The sequence below is a fragment of the Crotalus tigris genome, unplaced genomic scaffold (assembly GCF_016545835.1).
Source record: "Crotalus tigris isolate CLP2741 ecotype Arizona unplaced genomic scaffold, ASM1654583v1 scf7180000023830.6690815, whole genome shotgun sequence".
Taxonomy (NCBI): domain Eukaryota; kingdom Metazoa; phylum Chordata; class Lepidosauria; order Squamata; family Viperidae; genus Crotalus; species Crotalus tigris.
In genome coordinates, this window is record NW_024100214.1 from 3,951,578 (window position 1) to 3,967,621 (window position 16,044).

General features: G+C 37.2%; 1 protein-coding gene across 6 annotated transcripts in view; it reads right to left on the reverse strand.

The window, feature by feature from the left end:
• Positions 1-16,044, reverse strand: part of MFSD6 (major facilitator superfamily domain containing 6) — a 46,877-nt gene that overhangs the window by 14,821 nt on the left and 16,012 nt on the right. For all 6 annotated transcript variants that reach the window (XR_005554057.1, XM_039322080.1, XM_039322084.1 and 3 more), the window contains exon 2: positions 3,233-4,842. Coding sequence is in view for 5 of the 6 variants with exons in the window: in XM_039322080.1 (XP_039178014.1) it covers positions 3,233-4,785 (1,553 nt within the window). In the remaining variant the exon portion in view is untranslated. The remainder of the gene's footprint in view (positions 1-3,232; positions 4,843-16,044) is intronic.

Below are 16,044 nucleotides of genomic sequence, written 5' to 3' on the forward strand. Positions count from 1 at the left end.
TTCCACAATATGATCTTGAACATATACCCATCATTTTCAAGAACAGCATGAATCACCATGAAGTCCTGAACCTCATTGGTTCAGAGGAAGGATGAATGTAAAAAGTGACTATCAAAAACGAGGAGAAGAAAGCAAAATGGATGTTAGAACAAACCATGGAAATTGCTGAGAAGAGAAGCCAAAGCCAAGGACAAAAAAAAAAAAAAAAATCAGAAAAGAACTTCACAGAGATTCAGAAAGCTGTTAGAAGAGAGAAGAAGCAATCTTACAACTCTGGAAAGACACTGAAGAAGCAGATGTGGAAAAACAAGGACGTTCTTTCAAAAGATTTCTTAGGAGGTTCCAGTCTTGAATTGGAGCTAAAGGACACTAATGGATAGTCATTAACTACTTCAAAGGAGATCAAAGAAAGATGAAAGGGTATACTGAAACACTGTATAGTAAAAATATCAACATTCAAGATACCTTAGAACAGGGGTCTTCAAACCTGGCCCTTTTATGACTTGTGGATTTCAAGTCCACAAGTCATAAAAGGGCCAAGTCTGAAGACCCCTGCCTTAGAAGATATTTCCTTACTTATAAGAACCTCTAGTACTAGAAGATGAAGTTAGATCAACACTCTGGTCATTACTAAGTTGAAAGGCTACAGGAACTGATGGAATATCTACTGAAATATGGCGTAACAGAAGACAAATCAGTCAAGGTTCTAACCAAACTAAGACAGTAGAACTAGGGAATAATGATGGCCAACCGATTGGAAGAGGTCACCCTACATTCCAATAAAAAAGAGAGATTTAATAGAATCTGCAAACTATTATACAGCTATACAATTTCACATTCTAGCAAAACAATGGACAATCCAACAACACATTAGCTACACTAAAGCTACATGGAAAAAGAGATGCCATATGTTCAGGTTTTAGAAAAGACTCAGGAACATAAGACATTATTGCAGATGCATACTGGATAATTGACAAAAGCCAAAAAAATACAATATGTGTTTCACTGATTACAGAAAGGCCTTTGTGTCAATCATATCAAGATGTGAAAGGTGATAACAAAAATGGGAATCCGAAAACATCCCATTGTCCTCATGAGAAACAAGTATACAAGTCAAGAAACCACAGCACAGATAGAACATGGTGAAACAGACTGGGTCCAAGTTGGCAAAGGCATGTAATAAGATTGTATACCAGGGGTCCCCAACTCCTGGATCCCAGCCCACTACTGGTACACAAATATCCATTTGTGCACGCTCACCGCTTACATGAATGGAATTGTGCACACTCATGTGCAACACTTGCCATTCACATAGAACTATCCCCTCTCCTGCCCCCCACCAGTCTTCCAAGAGAGAAAGGTTGGGGCTGGCTGTTGTATGCTCTTCCCTTATTTATTCAATTCATATGGCTGAATATATATTAAAGGAAACTAGATTGGAAGAAGATGAAGATAGTTTTAAAAATGGAAGAAAAACATCAAAAATGTATGCTATGATGATGACACTACTCTGATGGAAAGGATTTGCAAGAATCAGTGCTATAAGTCAAAGAGCACAGTGAAAAATTGGGAGTAAAATTAAATGAAAAAAGATGAAAGTAATGACAAGTAAACAAACCAACGGATCATTGAACAAATCAATCTAGAGTTCTCAAATGACCAGGCTCAAATGACCCTATTTTGAAAAACTTTCTCCCGTAGCATTCAGATTATGCCATCCAATAACAGTCCCCTTCACAACCTCTCTTATTTTCAGATTTTTTTAAAAAGTGCTTTCAAACATACATATTTACAGTTATCATTAAGACTTACCAAGACTAAATGTTATTAAGATAGGAGAGAAATGAAAAAAAAAAAGAAATAGTTCAATTTTTATTTGAAGCAGTTTGTGGTATTGGACCTGATCCAGCTCCTCAAAGAAGCCTATTCCAACTGGAACACTGCTGACTATGTTCAGTTCAGGGGGTTCACTTCTGGAAAACTACTAAATCACTGCCTGAATGGCTGGATCAGCATCATCAGTTGTTGTTATAGTGAGGAAAACAGGAGGAAGGACATTATGTACACTGCCTTCGATGTACACAAAATGAAGGTAGAATATACATCTAATAAAACAAGTCATTCCTGAAATGATAGATACTGCACTTATTTAAAAAGTCATATTTTACTTGAACCTTAACAGGTAAGATACTGAAGTCAGAATAACAGAGCTGGAAGGGACCTCGGAGGTCTTCTAGCCAAACCTCCTGTTTGAGCCTATACCAAGGGTAGGCAACCTTGGCTCTTTTACGACTCGTGGACTTCAACTCCCAGAATTCCTGAGCCAGCCCTGGCCTATACCATTCCAGACAAATGGCTGTCCAGTCTCTTCTTAAAAACCTCCAGTGATGGAGCACCCACAGCTTCTGAAGGCAAACTGGGCCACTGATTAATTGTTCTCACTGCCAGAAATTTCTCCTTAGTTCTAGGTTGGTTCTCTACGTGATGATTCAGGTGCTTGGCAGCTGGCATATATTTTCAACAGTTGCAGCTTCCCGAAATCACATGATGCCCATTTGTGATCAACCAACTGGCTTCTGAAAAGCAACATCAATGGGGCAAGCAGGCAAGGAAAGTCACAAATAGCAAACATGTGACGTTCCGCTTAATGATCGCTGGAAAAATAACATAAAACCATGTACAGTACAGTCTCATGATGCCTCACTTAACAACTGCATTTCCAGATATGGATGGGGGGAAATTGGTTGAGATGGCCCAGTGGTAAATTTCAGCATTTGGCTATTTCTTATATAGCAAGAGTTCACCTAGTACTCTTCCATTAACTTACTAGGTACAGCAGCGTTAAGTAAGATAATCTTTCCATATCTCATTCTCATCTGAGACACAAAAGAATCAAATATTTTGAGAATTAAAAATTGACAGCTAGAAAAAAATATTTCAAATTGTTTTGAATGACTGAAAGTGATTTATAAAGGATGGCTCTATAGATTTACACTTCCTGGAAGAGCTAATTTTGCAGATCCATGACTTATTGTAAGAAATAATTGTTTAGCTCACATGAACAGGACATGGAAAGGTAGCTCTTTGTTCTGTACTTGTTCAGTATCTGTCACTAAGCAGAATTTTTATGTATCTTAATATATAAAAATGTGCAAATTGCAAAAAGAACCATCTGGATTCTCAACACAGTATTGTCTATTGTGGTTCTAGCATACTTATAGCTTTGGCTTACCTGATGTGACCAATCAGCTCAATCAGCTTGTGGCTGAAGAAATATGCCGTCAGTTCAGAGATGTGACTTAAAACAGAGCAAACTCCAAAAAGTGTGGTGGTGCCGTTCAGATCTTCCAGGTGCCAATAAAGGAAGGTGAACACAAAGCCATATCCAAAACCCATAAACCATGCCACAAACAACACTGAGCCATACTGGATAGTGCAGAGCAGCTTAATCAAGTGCCAAAAATTGAAAGACTGGGACTGGCTTGTATCACTCTGAGTGTCATGGGAGGAATCTGTGGAGGAATTTCTGTCCACGCCGGAATCCTCTGGCTCAGTGCTTTGGTTTTCCTCTTGCTTGTAGTGATTGTACCGGAACCTGAACTGGGTGGCCACAATCAAAGAGAGTGTCATCAAGACTCCAAAGACTATGAAAACAATCCTGTAGTTCTTGTAGTCTGGAGACTTACAGCCTTGGCCTTCAATGAGCACATCAATACGGGTAGAGTCAATGCCAATGCCTACTGACAGCATGGCCAGTCCCCAGCCCAGAGACCCCCACATTCGCTGTAGCCCATAACGGTCCCGGTGTTTGCCAAGATACTGCAGTGTCACGGTGTCCACTATAGTGACTGAGGAGGCACTGAAAAACTCTCCCACAATCACAACAAGGAGGATGAGCAAGAAGATCGCTTCAACCTCCTGATGATCATATACAAGAGTAAAATGGGCAGGAGGGGCTGTTTTTGTAGTGACTGCAGGTGATGCGGTGGTGTGGTTGGTGTTTCCCAACAGACCTGTAGTAACAATACCTTTTGGTGCATTGGCAACAGTTGCACCCTCTTCTTCTTTTAAAGCACGCTTCCTAGCTCCATTTTGAATAGTTGGAGAAAAGGTAGTTTTTGAATTCGTGGGCAAAGCTGAGCTCAGAGTTGGCAAGTTGTAAGTCAGCAAATCTCTTTTCCCTTGACCTTTTGTTATCGTACTTCCCAGAGTGGGCATGACGGAAGAAATGGAGATATTTTGCGGGGATGCTGCTGTAAGGTGACTGGCATTGGTAGGGAGAACGGGGATAGGTTTCTTTATTACACACCTTAAGGTTGCTGGCTTAACAAATCCAATCCCCACGTTAAACAGCACCCAGCATAATAGGGAGAAGAGAAGAACAACTTTCCCCTTTTTAAAGCGATCTGCTACCACTCCCCAAAACGGAGCGCTGCAAAATTCAATGAAGTATCTAATCCCTACCAGGAGTCCGCTCTGGCTGGGAGTCATGCCTAGTTGTTTGTAGTACACAGGAAGCAATGGGTACAGGGAACCATAAGCAGCATAAAAGAAAAAATAAAAAACTTTTGAGATCAAGAGATCATTATTCACTTTCACGCAGTGTCTTTCAAGCCAATCAAGCTCTTCATCTGGAATAGTAGTGGTCTCAGTTGAAGGAGTATCACTCTGAGTTTGGAGGTCTTGCTCCTTAGGAATCTCACTGAAAGGGTCAGCAAGCACATATTTACTCTTCTGCTCTTCTTCATCATCAGTTAAGATAGCTACTTTATCATTGGTTGCCATGGTTTCACTGTAAGCATGAGATAGGCATGTGATTCTCCAGACTTCAGTTCAAGGAGCCTGTAAACACAAAAAAAGTCAGCAGTTATAATAGGACAGTACTTAAAGATTTGAGGGGAAGAATGGTATCATTTCAAAGATTAAAATATTTCATTTCATGGCCTACATATATAAGATCTGAATTGATCTGAGATCAGTACCACTCCTAGATCTCCATGATCCAGTGGTGGGATTCACATTCGTGAACAACCAGTTCTCTGTGTGGATGCCACTTCCAGAAGTCCATTTTGGGCCTGGGCAACAAAAAATTAGCTACCGGTTCAGCCAAACTGGTGTGAACCGGCTGAATCCCACCACTGCCATGATCTTATGTGACATCTGAAAATCATCTTGGCTGAGCCAGTTGACTTCTAACTTAGCTGATCCCCCAGAGGAAATATTGTGAAGATATTAATGTTGAGTTTCCTTCAAAAATGTAGGGTAGATAGCATCGGATCATTCTCTCCTTGCTCCACTCCTGGGATTTCTCGAGTCTAGTCTCCTTGAGTCTAGCTATTATGTGCCTTTGCTATCCTTCCCCTTTCTGTTGTTTCTATTGGCTATTTTCTTCCCCGCTTCCACATACAGTGGCTAGTGTGCAGAAACAAAAGCACCAGATGGAACATCACTTTTTGCATTTCTCATTGGCCAACTGAAAGGGGTACTAGTCTACACATAGGCAGCAGTATGAGGAGATATGGGGAGGGGGAGGCAAATGCAATTCTGAGACTATGGAAAACAGAAATCATGTGGTAGTTGCAAAGTTAAGCATTAAACATGAACTTATTTACCCAGTTGCTTCTTGAAGCCAAATTGTAGCAGTAAATACTGTAATCAGCACCTTGGAATTAGCTACCATTGTCTTCTAATAAGAGACCCTTGCAATATATAAAAGCATACAATCTCTTAATAAAATTTACCTTAGCTTGACAAAACACCAATTCTGCTATACCACCAGTACCTTATTCGTTCTTAATCAAAACAGAGAAAATTACATGCAGGCATAGCTTTAAATGAACAGAGAACTGGGAGTGAAAATGGAGTGGGAATGACCACAAAGCAAGTTATTTAAAAATGGCGATGAACACTGAAAATAAAATCATCTGATCATTTGATAGGAAGTGAAAAGCCAGCCCCCTGACCCAGAGCCAAGGAACCTTTCATAAATTTATTTTATTTTAAAACGTTTAGCCACTTTGTGGATGGATGTTGCTTTAGACAAAAAGAGCATCCCTTTTCTTGGCTTAGCGCGCACGCGCACGCACACACACACACATCTATATTATCACAAAATCAGTTCAAACAATTTGAATTCTAAAAATAGATGTATAGCCCATAAGGCTTTGTTAGCAAGTTAATTCATATTCTTAAATGACCATGTAAGCTATTTCTCAATGAAACTGATCTTTGTTGTTCCTTAATGTTCCCCTGCTAATTTTAGAATATTATCATTCCTGACATCAGATATGTGGAGATGCTGCTGAAGATAGATATGCATACACTGGCTAATTCATCAAATATAAATTATAAACTGATATAACCGAGACTATTTTAGCAGCTCCCACATAACCATTTGGAAGGATACAAATCATTATTTCAGCAGACATTTTACCTTGCAGCTATATAGAAGGATGCAGGACTCTCCATTTAGTGCTTGGGAGAGATAATACAGTTGAGGTTATCATTCATAATTTACTAGGAGTGATAAATTATATGATATAATACTCTATGCTATGGTCAGTGACGCACACACAAATTCCCTTTTAGGTTACATTTTAGGCACTAGACTAGAACATCTTTCTTACTCTGGTGCACTCTGCAATTTATCTTGGACCACAGCATGTACAACTCTTAGATAACATGGTTATATCGATGAAAGAATTCCGTAGTCCTTTTTAAATAATTCATAAGACTGCAGTGATCAATCATCTGTTTTAAAATGTTGGGCTAGTGTTTTTAAACCATTTACACCTTATTAGCACCACCCAAAAAAACCAACAACGTATTTCAGCCAGGAACAATTTTAATACTTACAAAAGTAAATTAACTATTGGTGTAATTTTTAAAATGTTAGGAATATTGCAATAAATATGCATGATCCATTGGAAAAAATACTTTAAGACATTGCTACCTCCTACTTCTAAAAAAACAAAGAAATAATGCAAAGTATGATGACCATTATTATTATGACCCACAAAAGGTTATGTAAAATCAATGTATTCATCTGCAAAAGAGCTGAGCTTATATCAGCTGCTATCTACATAGCAATTTCCTTGGCTTTTTAACCACAGAAAAACCTAGGTGGTCAATTAGCCGGCCTAGAAGAAAATTAATTAATGTATCAGTTGAACAATAATTTAAGCTAAAAAGTCCATTAGAAAGCTGAGCTACCATATCAACTGTTTATTTTTCATGAGTATTCATTATTTCAGGACCTCAGATTTTTTTTTAAAAAATATTTTTATTATTCTTTTTATTTTTCTATTCATCCATCTCAACTGTTATCAATAAGGGGCTAGCTTGCTACATATACTGCAATATGAAAGTGTAAAAGAAAGACACATTTCCAGATGCTTGTCTACAGAGATATGACTGACTTCAACTAATGGACGGATCCTGCTCAGATAAAGAAAATGATGGCATTTAACAGAAAAGCATTTAGCATTCGGTGCTTGAACAGACCTCCAGCTTACACTTTAGTGCCATTATGGACCTCAGAGGAAGAATCCTTGCTGTTAAACCATGTGATATGGGCTTGACATTAGCCCCATCACTTAGCTGAAGGGAAGGGAATAAATCTACGCTGAAAGACATTCACCATTAGAGCTCCTATTAGGGAGAGATGGATTGCATCAGAGAGCCGCTTGAAACTCTGGAGGGTGTTCAGGTAGGAGCCCCTCCCTTTCCTAGAAATAATTCTATTATTTCTATTTCCAATTGTGGGATGCAATTGGCTCAACCAGAAATAATCCATTTTGTCCCCTTGGTGCCCCATTTTTTCTAGTTTGTCACTGCATGGCAGTACAGTTCATGATTTCCCCATGGAGAATGAAAAAAAGGAGCCAGGTGGCTGACACAACCATTGACTTTGAAGGATGCGCCTTTGCTACTGCGTTTCATCACAATTATCAAACCCCTTCTATTTCAGTCACTGGAAAATTCCCTAAAGGCATCCTTTCCATTTACCTACTAAAACCATATTAACTGGTTGGGAGCTTTAGTGAAAGCAGGAAGCGATCTTGCATAATGGAAGTAAAAAGTCAGTACAGGTTGTCCTTGACTTACAACAGTCCACTTAGTGACCGTTCAAAGTTACAACATCATTGAAAAAAGCGACTTATGACCGTTTTCCACAGTTACAAACTTTGCAGCATCCCCACGATCATATGATCAAAATTCAGATGCTTAGCGACTGGTTCATACTTATGAACATTGCACCGTCCCAGGGTCATGTGATCACCTTTTGCAACCTTCTGACAAGTAAAGTCAATGAGGAAGCCAGATTCACTTAACAGCCGCATGACTAAGTTATCAACTGCTGTGATTCACTTAACAACTGTGGCAAGAAATATCGTAAAATGGGGCAAAATTCACTTCAGAAATGTCTTACTTAACAACAGAAATTTTGGGCTCAATTATGGTCGTCCGTCAAGGAGAACCTTGTATTGAAAGAAACAAGAAAGTAAACAAGAGAAATTCTGCAAATATGAAATCTTCTTACATCAGCATAAATGTGTCCATGAAATTGCCAAAAGTTCAGACAACCCCTGAAGGAGGCTTTATGATTTCTTATTGAACAAATTGTAGGAAGAAGGCTATATTAGTTTAAGGTAGCTTTCATAAGCTTATGCCTTTTAATAAAATAGGTTGGTTTGGAAAAAGTCTCTCAGATTCCTTTGGATTTTTATTATTTTTGTAGTTTTCCCCGATTTTCCTACATAATGAAGAAGAAAGTAACATTTCCCTTTTAGAACCTGTACTACTTAGTTGCATTAATACAGGCTGCATAAATCTGTCCATGAATCAAAACTTTGGTTTAATGCAAGCGCAGGATTCTGCAGAGAGACACTGAATTATTTCAACTATTAAAGAAGAGGCTGTCTCACCTATTAATTGTAGTCACAGAAATAATTAAAATGCTGGCACTTTTAATCCGTCCTTTCAGTTCTATTAGAAAAGATTGAATAACTGAACTGTGTTTTCTCCAAAAAAAAAAAAAAAGAGGAAACCTTTTTTTCCTCAGTAAAGTTTTGGTGGGGCTAAGTATAAACAACTAAATGTACAGTGAAAAGTATAAACATCTACATATAAAAATCTTCAGTTGACACTAATAAACCATTAAACCGAAAGATTAGATAACTGAAAGCTTGGGAGGAGAAAGGGATAAAATTTGGAGGGAAGATTGATAAAAATACACAAGATGGTTTCTTTGCTAATGAAGAGGAAACATAGGGGGGAGGGGGGCATGTTTCAGAAAAGGCACTGAAACTCGTTAGTTGAGCACAATCATTCCTTGAAGAACATTTTCTACATAGGATTGAGATTCCCATTCTGAAGACCGCTTGGAAGCCTAAGATACATTTCTGCTACTTAGAGCCACTGTTGTTTTCATGAGAAACAGAAGATTCACCTGTCTTACTGAGCTTTACTGAGATTGGTAGAATTTTTCTTACCCTCATGGCAATTGGACCAGACTACAAAGAGTAAAGAAATACAGAATAAAGGGTAATATCCCTTTTTTCATTCAGAACAAAAAAAAACAGCTGGCCTGAGATGTATGTCCATTTTTTTAGACAGGCCACCAGCCATAAAACATCCACTTACCAAAAAGCAAACTGTTGTTCTTTGTCATCTTTTAAAATCTGTGCCAAATGTTTCCCAAATATTCTACTTTTATTTAAAAAAGCAGCAGAAAAACAACATTGTGCTTGCTTCACAAAATATCTGGAATATTTACACATTGAAGCAAGACAATCAGTGGGAAATTGTACCATAGACAAATACAATATTAGCTTAAGCCACCCACCAAAAGAGGGGCCCCAAAATTACATTTTATGAAAACCAATTCCCTTTTTCACATATCCTTTCTCAAATCAGTGGCGATTTCCAAAAGCAACCTCTGGAACCTTGGGTTAGCATGGCCTCTGCTACATGTGACAACTCTGCCTCCCTCCTTGTTCCACAGTTATTATTTGAATTTTTAATGACCTGATGACCAATAGAAGACTCATTTGCACATGAGATCAGACCATACCATTTTGTGAATTAAAAAAAGGGGAGCTTAAACACAAAACCATATTGTGCACATACATATCAAATATTAAATATCTATGCATATAAAATGATATAATTGTATTTCTGTGTGATTTATTGTGATTTGCGTCTTCTTTAATCATGGAAGGCATATATTTTTATGATAAATAGCATTGTTTGTAAAGGTATTAACAAAGTTTGCAATTGAAAGCTAGACAATCATTTGTTGTAAATTGTTTAAATATTATTTGTGATGCATTATTAGATGAAATTAATATGGGGGGGGACCTTAAATTTTATTTTGCCTAAGGCCCCACGCAGGCATAAAGCACCACTGAAGACAATTAGAAGCCTGTTTGTCAGCATTTCTACTTGTTTCTTAGCCATACATTTTCTTGCTCACTCTTGTTCAGAACACTTTTTCTTAGTCAATTTTCCCATCACCACTGACATCTCAGGCAAATAATGTTTCCTTCATCAAGCCCACTGATTTGAACATCCATCAATCCCATTTATAAAGCAAAACATTAACTATGTACTCATTACCAAGCAGCTTAGCTAGTTTTGTAAGTTCAGAAAAAAATGGTGGCAATGGCTTTTCCTGCAACTACACAGACCACATGGTGCCAACATCTCCTAAACTTTCCCCATACTTATAAACAACACACTCCATGTGGTACCAACAGGTGATTCAGCTCCATATGCTTTTTGGAGCTGCCGCCATGTTAGAACCCAGGAAGCTACACATCAATTGACTCATGCAGAGGTCATACTGTAAAGCTAGCAGTTAATGGGAGCTGCTTTCTGGAAGAGAAAACAATAGCAATAGAAAGGGATGAATTTCTTCCTGAAAGAGGAAAGGGATCCGCACCATTGCTATGCACAATGTCAGTTATTCACCTTTACAAAGCCAAGTGATGTCAAAGGGTGCCTCCAAGGACTTGCGAGGAAATCAGCCTTGTTTACTCCAATGAAAAGAGTTCAAAGAAGCTCACATGCTGGCTGGTTACTCAACAGAATTTATTATATTTAACTGTAAACATTTAAAAGGTTGCCTAATATAGCACAGTGATCCAGTGATTGCCTAAATTTGCAGCGTGATTTCATTGCAAATGGAATTTTTTAATTAACATTTTAAAAATTGCCAAATATTATTTAAGAGTTATTGTTTACAAAACAGTCACTGGCAGTCTTATTGAACTCACTGAGCTTTCTTTCCAAGTGCAGTTGTAGCCTAGAAATAAATATATATATAATTTTTGTTTTTAACCTCTAGAAAAAAATGGTTTACATTATAAAAACCCTACTGTTAATTATCTCTGTTTTGCAGATTTTTCTAATAACATACATCAATACACATTTTAAGTGATTTGTGAAAATTTACCTTAACACTTACTCCTCCAGGCCCCACTGACTGAAATTAGTGATTTGCCAATCAACTACTTGATATCCCTGAGGTCCTATTATTATATCACAATTCACCAGGTCACCCCATTTGCCTCTGTCAATGATGTAAGAGATTTCAGGGTGGACCCTCAAGTTGATGGCAGAGTTATAAATTGTACCCGTGTGTACTTAAGTAGCCTTCCTTTTTTCTTTTCTTTTTAAAAAAAATGTTTTATTGTTTTTTTACATATATATATCACCATCAATATTTGATAAACAGTGTTTTGTCTGGGTTTGTATTTACAAATAATCAATAACAGTTAGTTTCTATAGCTCCATATTCCACATAGTAGCTTTGCTTGATTTTCTCTTCTTCCAATAATATTCTCTTTTATCAACCTTAAATTAGTACATTTCTTGAAAATTTTAGAAGATAATTAAATATCTACAAATATCCTCTACCTCATTAAGCTTCTTTTCTAATTAATCATCTAGATCACCTTGTCACAGATCCTGTTTTTAGATTTCTCATTTCAATTTATTTTCCCCACAATAGTAAAAAAAAAAACATTTTACCTGTTAAAATTTTCTTAAAGTTAATTACACTTATACCTTGAAGTCCTTTTCCTCATATGAACCATGCCTTCCTTTTTTCTTTAAAGTATACTAGTAATAGAGAGATAGATTAAAACCAAACATGGTAGCTCAGCACATTTTTAAGGACTAAAAATACCCATATGAAGAAGGTTCTGATTTAAAAAGGAGACAAAAATTTATTCACTGCAAGCTTTTACCAAAGATCAGAAGCACCATCAGATAAGCCTGCTGACACTTCATTTTTGCCCTTGATTGGTGAATATCTGGCTTCTAATATAACCACTACATATTTTACATTCTGATATCCTGAAGAAATTTTCCTCTGAATATGTCATCTTCTCAAGCTGTTTTAGGCTGTTTTTGTTGTCACTGGTTGAAGTAGTCTGAAGGGACCTGGATACTTCAGCCAGCCCCTTCAGACACAACAAGATGAGTGTTATTTATGCCTGAGAACTGGTGTGGAAACCTATTTTTTCTCACCTTCAAATGCACACCAAAAACTAAGGGTTATCCTCTTGCTTATTTTCCTTTTGACTGTGGCAACAGTCAGCCACTTTTTTCCAAAAATGATTTTCAACACGCATCCCACACGGCTGCACAGCTGTGAAAGTAAACGTGCACTTTACTTGCTTTAAATGAGCATAACTGCTCAAAGGTAATTTACTGAGCCTTGTATTTTAAGAGAACCTGAAACAACCTACATAACCTGTCCTGTCTTCTGAATTCACCACAACAATTTCCTTCCTTGTGCATTGCATGTTTATTAGGATCTTAACTTACCCATTTTCATTTGTTCAAACATGTTATTACTCCTTACTGCTTTATTTATTTATTAAATTTTTATGCGGCCTATCTCACTAATGCGGCAAGTGTGGGCAGCTTACAATATGATAAAAACTAAAAAGATACTGTAAAACAATTAAAATTAAAAGAATTAAATAGAAAATTAAAAACCAAGACAATAGAGATCACTAAGCTTTTAAATGTTATTTTACGTGTTGGCTATTACTGAAGTTAGACCAGGGGTTCCCAACCAGCGGTGCTCCCACCCCCTGGGGGTACAAAACGATATTCCAGGGAGTGTGAAAACTTGGGTTTTCAAAATTATGGTGTATATACATAATTCGTTGTCATTATTTCAAACTTTTGTAAGGGGTGCGAGAATATATTAGAAGCATTCTAGGGGTGCAGGATATAGAAAAGGTTGGGAGCCGCTGAGTTAGATAATGGAGGAAGTGAGGTTAACCATTTAAAACATTGATTTACAAGCTGGAATAAAAGATATTTAAATAAAAACATCAAATATCAACTATTTAAATATGAGAATTGCTATGGGAGAGAGACAGAATAGTGGGCAGGGAAGAAAACCAGGTAAATAAATTATTTTGCCAAAACAAAGTAATATAAGAAGCTGCCTTATACTGTGTTGAATTAGATTATTAATCCATTTATCTCTTTATTTTCTGATACTGACCAAAAGGGATTCATCAAATTTTCAGAAAGACATATCTAGAAATGATAGGATATTGGATTTGGAATCTTCTGCACACACTCTTATTGAGATGTAACCCTTCCTTAACCATGGGATCCTTATTGGATGATGAAAAGGTATTTTGGTTAAACTTTGTAGAAAAAGACAATTACTACATTTGACAGTGTGTTACAAAAGTGGAAAACCCAACGTGAATCTCAGTAACCAATATACTGCTTAAATATGATGAGCACCTTTATGCTCATTATGAAGATATACTCTCATGTTGTAACCTAAAGTTTATTGTCATAAAAATGGAGATAGGATTACAACCACAACGCAACACAGGGTTAAATTACCCAAGACAGGAATTGTCACATACGTGCATTCAGGCAAGAAGCTACAACTGTTACCTGTTCAAAATAATTTATCAGTAAATGTTAAATTTAAGTTTTATTAGCTGATGCAACTTGCACAAACTTCAAATAATAGTATATCTCTTGTGTATTTGAAACAATGGTTGTAAATGCAAAGAGCCATGCTGCCTTGTTTTTAGAGGGGATGTGTATAAGAGGTTGGTCTCTGAAGAACCATTCCCTCTGGCCTCAAAACACACAATACCTCTTCCAAAACAGTTGCTGAGTTCTTGGTGTTCTCTGAGCCTGGATATTTGCTTGCAATCATTTCATTACCCAACTAGATGCAAACATACTGATGATGTCACACTAGCTGAGCATGCAAATGAAATGTTTACAAGCAAACAACCAAGCCAAGAACTCCATAGTTCAAACCTGAGCTATGATATTCTTTGGTGTTTTTGTAGACTTTCTCCTGGAGTATGTTATCTATCTTCATTTTAAGGAAGCACCTTAAGAAAAAACAAGGTAAGAATCTCAACTTTTACATTAGTACCCCGCTAGACCTTACAACAGCAACACTGGTGTTGGTCTTAGCTTGACCTGATGGCAGATTTTAAACGTGCAAGGTTTAGTCCCACTGAAGATATCATAAAATACATAAGTAAACAAACCAGAAATAAAAGCCAATCCAAAGTACTGAATTGACTTGTTGATATACAGGTTAAGTTCATAGCTTCTCTTTTACTTTGTACTCAAACCTATAATGGCATTGTTTACACATACAATAATATTAAATCATCACATGGCCTGGTTTCTTCTAACCGCAATATGCAGACGAATCTATAACGGCTATATGTTACACATCAATCAGACCTCTATAGCTTGGTTACAAGATCATGTTCACAATCCTGATTTAACATAATATATGAATCAGACCACTGTAATTGGTTTAAAAATGGGAATGGATCAGTTTCTTTCTCATGGTTGACCTTTAAGAAGGGAAAGGGAATTATATATTATCTCAAAGCTAGATGCAGCTGTCCCTAGAATCTAACTTGCAATTTAACAGCATGGCAGCATTAAGCTACACAAAAAGGCATCAGGGACACTGGGCAGGTAAGGATGCACACAAACTGCCATCATATAATAACCAACTGGGCTCTTGTGCAACCCTGAGTTTCAGTATTAGGAAGGAGAAAATCTCCTTCTATCATTCATAATAAAGAGTACTTATAAATGGGACTAAGCATATTTGGCAAGTGGCTTGAAGAAATGCTTGAAATCTCTCAGAAGAATAGTAATTCTGTTCATTACAGCAACCTGTCTTTCAAGGAAGAGCAGAAAGGTCTGGAGCATGGATCTAGTACAAACCATTCCTTCCAAGTCTTCTTAAAGTGCACACAGCCCCACTAACTGTAAAACACATCCTGGAGCAAACATTAAATGCACTACAATGCATATTTCAACTGCCATTTTTGACCAACACCTTCAAATTCTGTTTGTTAAATATCCAAAACAGGTTTATTACAGGTTTCTCATCATTTCCTTTAGAGCAGAAATTCAATTAATTGCATATACTTGCTCTCAACAGTAAATAAAAGAATGGAATAGATAGGTTAGCTGAACTCTTTCTCAACGTGTTTAACGATGACATTAAAACAATGGCCTCATTCACACATTGTGCTAACTCATATGTCTGCATCTTAGCATCTTGGTTGAATCTTCCCAATGGAGCTTAGTTTGTTCAACTTGCATAATTAAGCAGATCCCAGCTTAATGCAGTGGACAGACCCAAGCATTGTTTATTATGTAGCAATCAAGACTTAGACACATACCGGTAGAAGGCAGTGAAGCTGACACTCTGTTTTGATATTAAGAACACTTGCTCTTGTCTCCAGAATCTAATAGTCTCTTGTTAATTTGACTGATAGTTTAGGGAAGAAAACTATAATTCTGAAAGGTAATTTGTTTCAACAGCTGCAATTAAGATCAGGGGTCTTCAAACTTGGCCCTTTTATGACTTGTGGACTTCAACTCCCAGAATTCCTCAGCCAGACACGCAGACCCCTGATTAAGATGAACTACTGGACTAGTGTAATTTAAACTGTGGTTAACATTAAGAACCTAAATCCCTGACCCTATATTTGTATCCATAGT